General features: G+C 42.2%; 1 protein-coding gene and 1 long non-coding RNA gene across 5 annotated transcripts in view; one reads left to right on the top strand and one right to left on the bottom strand.

Moving 5' to 3' along the window:
- Positions 1-2238: 2238 nt before the first annotated feature.
- The window catches only part of CLNK (cytokine dependent hematopoietic cell linker), a 245145-nt gene continuing 237374 nt past the window's right edge, over positions 2239-10009 (bottom strand). Inside the window, exon 19 of one of the 2 annotated variants that reach the window (XM_017871967.1) lies at positions 2239-2642. In XM_017871967.1, the coding sequence (XP_017727456.1) occupies positions 2496-2642 (147 nt within the window). In that variant the 3' untranslated portion in view covers positions 2239-2495. The remainder of the gene's footprint in view (positions 2643-10009) is intronic. The other variant, XM_017871957.1, reaches the window with a different exon arrangement.
- LOC108529564 (uncharacterized) overlaps positions 2411-10009 on the top strand; it is a 120935-nt gene continuing 113336 nt past the window's right edge. For all 3 annotated transcript variants that reach the window (XR_001885576.1, XR_001885577.1, XR_001885573.1), the window contains exons 1-2: positions 2411-2503; positions 6025-6084. This is a non-coding gene — a long non-coding RNA (uncharacterized LOC108529564). The remainder of the gene's footprint in view (positions 2504-6024; positions 6085-10009) is intronic.

Genomic DNA, 10009 nt, shown 5'->3' with positions numbered 1-10009 from the left:
TTTTTATTGCAAAATGCTTAATTTCTTTTTTTCCTTCCTTTTCCCCTCATTCTTGCTGTCATCTTAAGGATGCTGAATTTCTACTTCTTTTTTCTTCTTGGAATTATATCATGTATTTATGAAGAAGAGGCGATAAAACATTATTTCAAACATACACCTTATCAAATGCTAACCCCCACCTGACATTCACTTATTTTATCAACAACAGTGGTTGAGAGGACTCATAGACATTTCTTGAGAACACAGCATTGAATAGCATGTCCTCAATGAATCAGTGAGTTGGAGGTATCAGTAATCTCCCAGTAGGGTCATTACTGGGAGAGGGTCAGATTCTCCCAGTAGGGTCATTAGGAGACCTAGGGTCATTAGGGAGAGGGTCAGATTCTTTCCTGATATGAGCCTGGAACCCTTCTGTAAAGTCCTTGTTTCCATACTGTCCCCGGCTTGTTGAATTCCAGTAGAGAATGACCAGCAACCACACAGCTTTTAGCTCTGACCGGACCAGTGAGTTCTTTCGTATCCAAGCTACAATTTAAACACTCTTGTCTCTTGGTTCTATGTAATCTTCTGCAGGCATACTCTACGATAGGCTCAGCTGGGTCTCAAAAGTTCCAGTTTTACAAAGAGCTTCTTCATTAAATGCTCCTAATGTAACTTCTAGGCATCACTTCACATTGACCTTGTGAAAGGAGAACACCTGAGTGGGTATTTGGATGGTGGGTAGATGCTAAGAACTTTTCCCAGAGAGTTCATTGTCTGCCGTCTTACAAAAGAAATAATCCTGTGCATTGTTTTTATTGTTTTCATTTGCTTCTATTGCCTTTGAATTATTTTTGGTTTTCTTTCTGCGTCAATGCTACAATTACATACTCTATGAATTTCCTATGTAAGCTTTGGTACCATTTGGCATCATGATATACTGTTATTTTCAACAGTATCTTTTTAAAAAAAGTTTATTCCCACTAGAAGAGTTTATTTATTTTAAGGTGGTAAATCTGTATTTTCTAATTGTTTCTATCTTTCTGTCTCTCTTTTTTGTTTTTTTAAATTAGCTTTTCAACTTGATTGTAAAATGCCACAGCGCAGAGAATGTACCTGGGAAGATGAGCTTGCATGGAGCCAGGCAAAGCAGATTACAATCTCGGCTCTCTTCTCATATTAAGATCGACAGCTTCTTTGAGCCTCTGCTTCCTCATCTTTATTGTAAAACAATAACAAAATTAATTCCTCTTAACCTTTACAGGGATTAATATCATGGCATGTGCAATGTTACTGCAAGAATTAGCACTAATTTGAGGACAGTTTTTCTGTGTCTTTGCATGGAAGTCCATAATTGGAATTATTAATACAGTTTTTAGTTTCCCTCAGACATATGCTCGCCTGAAGGCTGGTATAGGATATAATCTGAGCTCTTTACTATGAATGTGTTAATTCCATTTGACTTAAAGCTACTCGAAGCAGAGGATGCTGGAGGCTGGTCCCTTGGCTGTTTCACACCCTGGTCAGAACATTTTCAGTTTCTGTCTTCAAGGTGACATTCACAATAGCTGGTTTTCCATACCACATTTCTTCCCTATCCTTGAATTTCTAGGATTACAATAAAAGAGAGCTAATATTCACCAACACCTTTAGTGTAAGAAATCATCCACACATTGTAGATGTGTAAGGCCCAACTGACATAAAGGCAGCACAGTGCTCTGTAAAGAGCGCAGATTTGGTTTTCTGTTCTTGTGATAGTTTGCTAAGAATGATGGTTTCCAGCTGCATCCATGTCCCTACAAAGGACGCAAACTCATCCATTTTATGGCTGCATAGTATTCCATGGTGTATATGTGCCACATTTTCTTAATCCAGTCTGTCACAGATGGACATTTGGGTTGATTCCAAGTCTTTGCTATTGTGAATAGTGCCGCAATAAACATACGTGTGCATGTGTCTTTATAGCAGCATGATTTATAATCCTCTAGAACTTAAAGTATTAAAAAAAAAATAGAAATACCATATGATCCAGCAATCCCTCCCACTGGGTATACATCCAAAGGAAATAAAATCAGTATATCAAAAAGAAAAAAACAAAAAAAGAGCGCAGATTTGGGAATTTCCCATTGACTTGTCCTGCGCTGGCTGCAAACATTTAAGCAATAGCTTCTGGTGCCGTTTGCTGTCGCCTGTATCATGAACATAATAGCTGTGTTGATAGCATTTTCTGTTGTTATTTAGAACACACTTTTAAAACTCTAGTTTTTATTTATTTTTATTTATCGTCCAGTGGCCGGTTACTAGAATGTTTTTATTTTTTGCATGTTATAAATATTTTCTCTGTGGTTTGAACTTTCAAAACCGTGATTGATTTTCTACTCTCTGTTACAGAGTGTTTTTCTTTTCTACAAAGTCAAAAAAGTCATCCCTTGAAGGCACAGACAATGATCTTTTGAAATCAATGAAAACGATGGAAGGGCTCAATCCAGTAAACCAAAGATAACACAAAGACCAGGCTACGGAGGTGAGAGGTGTCTGGTGAGGGGGAATGGCTGAGTGAGGTAACACGGTTTCCTATGGACCCCAGTTTTATCTTTCCCATCAATTAGTATAATGGGAAAGTTCTTGTAGTGTTCGATGATGTCTTCTACTGAATCAAACTTCTGAAACACAGAAAAGAAAGTTAATGATTTTTAAAATATCTTTTGTGTCTGTAGGTTAAAATATAGCTAAGGTGCTTGATTTTGCACAGGGAAGAGGTGAACAAATTTAACAATTTTTTTATGGTAACCGTGTTTCAGGAAGTGGTTTTTTCTTTGTTTGTTTTTTTCTGAGACATTGTTTTGCTCTGTCACCCAGGCTGGAGCGCAGTGGCACAATCTCGGCTCACTGCAACCTCTGCCTCCCGGGTTCAAGCGATTCTCGTGCCTCAGCCTCCCAAGTAGCTGGGATTACAGGCATGCGCCACCACGCCCAGCTTATTTTTGTATTTTTAGTAGAGACAGGGTTTTGCCACGTTGGCCAGACTGGTCTGGAACTCCTGACCTCAGGTGACCCACCTGCCTAGGCCTCCCAAAGTGCTGGGATTACAGGCATGAGCCACCACACCCGACTAGAAGTAGTTTTTAAAAAGAATATGGCAAGCTTGAAGGATGAGCGATAAGAATGATAACAAGGGAGAAAAAATGTTCTTGAGACAACCAAAAGTGAGCCCTATGGCAGCCCTTTAAATTTCCTACACGGGGAGTTTTCCCTCTCTGGAATCAGATCACACTGGTCAAGTTCCATTCTGTTGTTATGACAACCTTTCTATCCTAAGCGACTCAGGTGGGTTAATTACACAGTAGTCAAGCCTTGTCATCTCTGTTGCCTCCCAAACCTCAACCTTAGCTCTGACCAGCAAAAATTTAGAAGATTCAGGCTCGAATGTAGTAAATTGGAGGGCAATGCCTGCAGTGAGCGTGCTCTCCAGTAACGAAGTCTAAGGAATTCTAGTATACATAGAAGGAACAGGGACAACCACAGGGCTGCTTAGCCAATTCAGCTGCCCTCCTTGAGCTGCTTGTGAAATAATGAGGTGGCTGCAGATTTCAGTGTTTCTAGATACACAGATAAAGTGTTATGGCAATTTAACAGAAAGTAAGATTATTTCAGGTTTAGGGAAATGGGGAAGTTCTTTGTCAAGGATGCAGACTTGAAATGGGCTATGTTATGGGTCATACCAGATAAGTAGACAGGAGGGTTTAAAGACATTAAAAGCAGAGAATGTACAGGGCCATGCATAAGGACAGGGTACTGAGAAGAGCATATATAGTATTTTTTTTTTCAATAGCTTTAGAGGTACAAGAGGTTTTTGGTTACATTGATGAATTGTATAGCGGTGAGGTCTGGGCTTTAGTGTACCCACCACCCAGATCATATACATTGTATTACCCAATAGGTGATTTTTCATTCCTTAGCCCCCTTCTCACCCTCTCCCTCTCTGAGTCTTCAATGGCCATTCTGCATATACAGTAATTCTGATTAGGTGAGTTTGGATGAGTGCCCGAAGGAGAGTATCAGGAGATAATTAGGAAGAACTTGCTCAACCTGCCTCCCATGTTTCAAGACAACTTGGATCCTCCTTAGCAAGCCTGTGAGGTGAACAGGGCAGGGGGAATGATCTTCCCTAAAGAGGTAAGGGAATTTCAGCTCAGAGAAGTGGACTGCCTTACTCAGAGTCTCCCACGGCTAGGGAAGGGGAGACCAGGAATGAAGGCTCACTTTTCTGGATATTTCTTTTGATTTTTCAACTTTGCCTATAGCTTGTGACCTCTGATGCTCCAACAAACCAAGGTAGAGATGATGCAGCCTGAAGAAAGGGAGCCACCTCCGTGGGGGCTACTCTACCTCTGATTTGGTCTTGCCTACTCCTTCCTCTGCCCAGGGCATCCTAGGTGCAGAAATGTTGGAAGGCCTCAGGAATAGCCAACGGGGAATGAGACTGATCAGTTAGGGCCTCACAGGGATGACATTCTGTTGGGAGCTGGCAGAAAATAATTTCCTATGCAAACGAATAATTTCATTTAGAAATGTGTGCTGTGAAAATTGTCAATTGAGGCTTAAGAACCTCACCAGGTCACTCAGAGGCTTCCCTCGGGGCTGTTGGGAGGGAACATTATTTTTTGTTAGTGGCGCACTGAACAGAAAGCAACTAAAACGCTAAAAACATGTGACTTCCAAGGTCATCTCCTCCTTCCTACCGTTATGCCGGGAGCTGTGAAGAGCAAACAGACACCACACTGGGGACAAAAATGTGGGGAAAGAAATGTAGAGTGGGAATGTCTTGATGTTAACTAGTCCTTGGATCTAGTCCATTTCTGCCCTTTCTGATTACATTATAACAAATTTCCTTCTCTCCCGCCTGAGCTCATTTGAATTGGGGTTTCTCTTTTCACACCCAAAGAGTCCTGGTTCAGTCTGTAAGTCCCTTGTCCCTCTGAAACCTTTACTGGATCTGCAGCAGTTTCCAGTGAGATAGCCTATGTGTCAGTCTGACTTGGTGTGTTTGGTCTGTTAAAATACTAGGCCAGGCCTGGTGGCTCACGCCCGTAATCCCAGCATTTTGGGAGGCCAAGTCGGGCAGATCACTTAAGTTCAAGAGTTCAAGGCCAGCCTGGCCAACATAGTGAAACCCCATCTCTACCAAAAATATAAAAAATTAGCCAGGCATTGTGGTATGTGCCTATAATCCCAGCTACTTGGGAGGCTGAGGCAGGAGAATCGCTTGAGCCCAGGAGGCAGAGGTTGCAGTGAGCTGTGATCGTGTCACTGCACTCCAGCCTGGGAGATGGACTTCATCTCAAAAAACAAACAACAACAAAAAGTATTATAAACCTGGCAGCTTAGAAACAGCAGAAATTTATGTCTCACAGTTCTGGAGTCTGGGGAGTCCAAGATTGAGGCACTGGCAGATTCAGTATCTGGAGAGGCCCATTTTCTTGCCTTAATGCTGTGTCCTCACATGGTCCAAAGAGCAATGCACTCTTTTACACGGGAACGAATCCCATTTGTGAGGGCTCCACCTTCGAGATCGAATCACTTTCCAAAGTCCCCACCTCCTAACACCATCACCTTAGGGCTTAGGATTTCAACACATAAATTTTGGAGGAATACAAACATTCAGACTATGCCACCACCCATATTACGTATACAATAAATATGAGTTTCTACCTGATGCTAAGGTAAGGTACCTTCCCCATTGTCCAATGGGGAGATTAATTCCTACTACAGCAGGGTAATTGTAAGTAGAGGGCCTATGGAGCCTAAATGCCTGAGTTCAAAGCCTGGCTCTCCCAACCACTAGCAGTGTGACTGTCAGCAAGTTTCCTGCATTCTCTGTGCCTCAGTTATTCTACGAACAGTGATGGTAATGATAGGACCTAACTTTGAGGTTCATTGTGAGAATGGAACTGATGCATAAGCAATACAGCATTTAGAAGAAAGCGTGACACACAGTGAGAGCTCAGTACATGCTAGGCCTTACGATGAACTCCTCCCTTCTAGATTTGCCAAGAACATCATGGGAGAGCAATGAAATCACCAAGAAGTTTACAGATCACTACTGTAAGCCTTTAGGAAAAGAAGAATTTTCTGTATTTCATTTCTAATTTTAAACCAAGCACAAAGTTTTCTTTTTCTTTCTTCATGCTTGATGAAACAAAAAGTGAGTAACAATAACAACAAAAACTTTCCAGGTAGACCTCTTTCACAGAATTGGTTAAATCCACATTGATAAAAGGAAATCTTTCCTAGTGTTGGTCTTCAGAGGGAAGATGATTTATCTCTCCTATTCTCTTTCCTGTTTTCTTTAAGATTGTCCCAGGCTGGGCTCGGGGGCTCACGTCTGTAATCCCAGCACTTTGGGAGGCCGAGGCAGGTGGATCATGAGGTCAGGAGTTCGAGAGTAGCCTGGCCAATATAATGAAACCCCATCTCTACTAAAAATACAAAAAACAAAATTAGCCGAGTGTAGTGGCGCATGCCTGTAGTCCCAGCTATTCGGGAGGCTGAAGCAGAAGAATCACTTGAACCCGGGAGCTAGAGGTTGCAGTGAGCTGTGATTGCGCCATTGCGCTCCAGCCTGGGTGACAGAGTGAGACTCAGTCTCAAAAAAAAAAAAAAAGATTGTCCCCAAATAATACATTTGCTATTAATTGCTTTAAAACTCTGCTACATGGATGACATTTCATTAATTTTAACAGGTGGTAGGAAGCAAGACAGGTGCAGTTAGTCACATGGTCTTTCCTGTTTTTGTTTTTGTTTTTTTGTGTGTGAGATGGAGTCTCACTCTGCTGCCCAGTCTGGATTGCAGCAGCACGATCTCTGCTCACTGCAAACTCTGCCTCTTAAGTTCAAGCAATTCTCCTTCCTCAGCCTCCCAAGTAGCTGGGATTACAGGCATGTGCATTGGCGCCCAGCTAACTTTTTGTATTTTTAGTAGAGATGGGGTTTCACCTTATTGACCAGGTTGGTCTTGAACTCTTGACCTCAAGTGATCCACCCACCTCGGCCTCCTAAAGTGCTGGGATTACAGGCATGATCCACCGCGCCTGGCCTGGTCTTTTCTTAATATTGGTTTCTAATGATGGAGTCAAAACTGAAATATTGCCCTGAAGAGACTTTTAAAAAAGATTATACTTAAGCTCTTGCATATTGAATAATCTTTTCCAGGGGGACAAGCAATGTTTGCTAATATCAGATCTTAACATCTGTTTAAACCTTTTTTTTTTTTTTTTTTTTTTTGAGATGGAATCTCACTCTGTCACCAGGCTGGAGTAGAGTGGCATGATCTTGGCTCACTGCAACCTCCACCTTCCAGATTCAAGCGATTCTCCTGCTTCAGCCTCCCAAGTAGCTGGGACTATAGGCACGTGCCACCATGTCCAGCTACTTTTTGTATTTTTAGTAGAGATGGGGTTTCACCATGTTGGCCAGGCTGGTCTTGAGCTCCTGACCTCGTGATCCACCCACTTTGGCGTCCCCAAGTGCTGGGATTATAGGCGTGAGCCACCACGCCTGGCCCATTTGTTTAAACCTTTTGTGTTTATTGTATATATGAACTGTGGGCAATGTTTCTTTCCAGAAAAGTAAAGAAATCTGTTTGGGTACACATATGACAGTGAAAGAAGGAAAGGGGGAGAAAAGAGAAAGAGAAATGCCAAGCAAGCAGGAGGAGAAGGAAGCAGACAGGGAAGGTGTGAAAAAAACCTATGGGTTAATTGTCTCTGTTCTCTAGTCTTTAAAGTTTAGTTTATCATGTAAACATCTACAGTGATTTTTAGAAACGTATAAACATTTGTAGAACAAAAAGGAAAGATCTGGAAATTGAAATTGAAATCTCGCTTCTTTGAGATTTCACAGAAGTGTTGACAAACATGACTTATAAAACTGAGATGCAGGGCTGATGTTTGGCAGCAGTTAAGCTCTGCAGTTTGTTTAAGGCAGGCGCCTCCTTGGCTGGCTTGGGCCGGTGTTCTACCAATCTCATTCTTGCTTAGGTGCCTACGGAGATCCGCACAGGTGAACAGGGTATTCGCTGGATGGCAGGGACTTGACATGACTCTTTCTGTGTTCCCAGAATGCAACACTGAGTCTGACATACTGTAGGCCTACAATTAATGCTTGGACAATAAATAAGTAAATGAGCAGCGGGTGCTGAATGATTCCCCCCAATATGTCCTTGTCCTAATCCCAGAATCTGGATTATGACCTTACATTGTAAAAGAGTTAATACTATTTTATATGGCATAACGCAGGATAAAGTTAAGGATCCTGAGAGGGGTGCTTATCCGAGGTTATCCCAGTAGGCCCTAAAAGCAATCATGTGTTTCTTCATAAGATAGGAACAGTGGGAGATTTTGATCAGAGAAGAGAAGGTCACGTGACCATAGAGAGAGGAGGAGAGGGTCACGCGACCATAGAGAGGAGGAGGAGGTCACGTGACCATAGAGAGAGGAGGAGAGGGTCACGCGACCATAGAGAGGAGGAGGAGAGGGTCACACGACCATAGAGAGGAGGAGAAGGTCAGGCGACCATAGAGGCTGAGACTGGAGTGACATGGCCATAAACCAAGGAAGACAAGGATTGCTGGCAGCTGTGGAAAGCTGAAAGAGGCCAGGGGTGACTCTCCCCTGGAGTCTCCGGAAGGAGTGTGGCCCTGCTGATACCATGATGTTGGACTTCTGTCCTCCAGCACTGTGAAACAATACATTTCAGTTGTTTTAAACCGCGAAGTTTCTGGGGAAGTGGTACTTATGAAGCACCTGCCTCTATGTGTCTGCGAATATTTACATCAACTCATGTCACACTCAAAATAACTCCCAAGAGTTAGGCATTGCTGCATCATCTGTGTGGTTAAATTCAAAAGCGGCAAGATAGCTACAAAACTACATGAAATTAAAGTAATCTTTGAAGATGCTGTTTCTCCCGTTTTTCCTGCTGAGTTGGGTGAAGATGCTTTCTTTAATTGGACCCTGGCTAAAGTAGCGAGTTGTTGGCTTGTATTTAGCAGAGCCTTGCTAATCTTGTTTTAAAGAGGTGTGATTCTTCCTCAGCAAGACAAAAGGCTCAGGCTGTGAAAAGCATGAGGGAACTGAGTGAAATCCAGACCCTCTTTCTCTTACACATCTCCCTCAGAGGGAAGGCAGGAAGAAACCACCTGTGAATTGTCATTTTTTACCCACTCCCTGGCACACAGTAAGCTCCAAGTAAGTGTTAACTATTCTTTAACTGTGATTCAACCTGCAATGTTTTCAAATGGGTGGGGGATTGCTTGTATTTGCCAAGGTGTTATTTGAGTCTGTCTATGGAAGTGAGACGTGAGAATAGGGCCTGGAGGCAGGGAATCTAAGGACTTCCTAGAACCAAATCAAATGGAAACACTTCAGTTGTGACAGAATATATCCTTTCTGTTTACATAAGGCCTACACTGAGTAAATGACTTTGTAACTACTTCATCCTCTTTGTTTACATAGGATGAATACCAAGTAACCAATGGAAACCTCTAGCAGATATTTTAAACCGCAGAAAATATCTCGAGCCCCTGTGCCTGGGCCGCTCCCATCCTGTGGAGTGCACTTCCATTTTCAATAAATCTCTGTTTTTGTTGCTTCATTCTTTCCTTGCTTTGTTTGTGTATTTTGCCAATTCTTGGCTCAAGATGCCAAGAAGCTGGATACCTTCAACTGGTAATGGAAGTCAATGTTTTGCAAAACATACTGCATCCCAGAATTGCCATTTACTAGCTGTGACTTTGGGCCAGATACTTAGCATTTCTGTGCCTCAGTGTCACAGTTTGTTAAATTGAAATATTGACAGCACCTACCCTAGAGGTTGGCTATGAGGATTCAATAGATCAAATTAGTTATTAATGGCTAACTGCACAGAATAGCTCTAGTGCATATAAAACCCTACCAAAACTCAGGATTCTGCCTTGGATTTCTTTCTCATTGCTTGATTTATGTATATATATTTATATTATTAGTGAATG

The sequence above is a fragment of the Rhinopithecus bieti genome, unplaced genomic scaffold, assembly GCF_001698545.2.
Source record: "Rhinopithecus bieti isolate Rb0 unplaced genomic scaffold, ASM169854v2 scaffold_865, whole genome shotgun sequence".
In the NCBI taxonomy this organism is placed as follows: Eukaryota; Metazoa; Chordata; class Mammalia; order Primates; family Cercopithecidae; genus Rhinopithecus; species Rhinopithecus bieti.
This window is presented reverse-complemented; position numbering and strand designations above follow the sequence as displayed.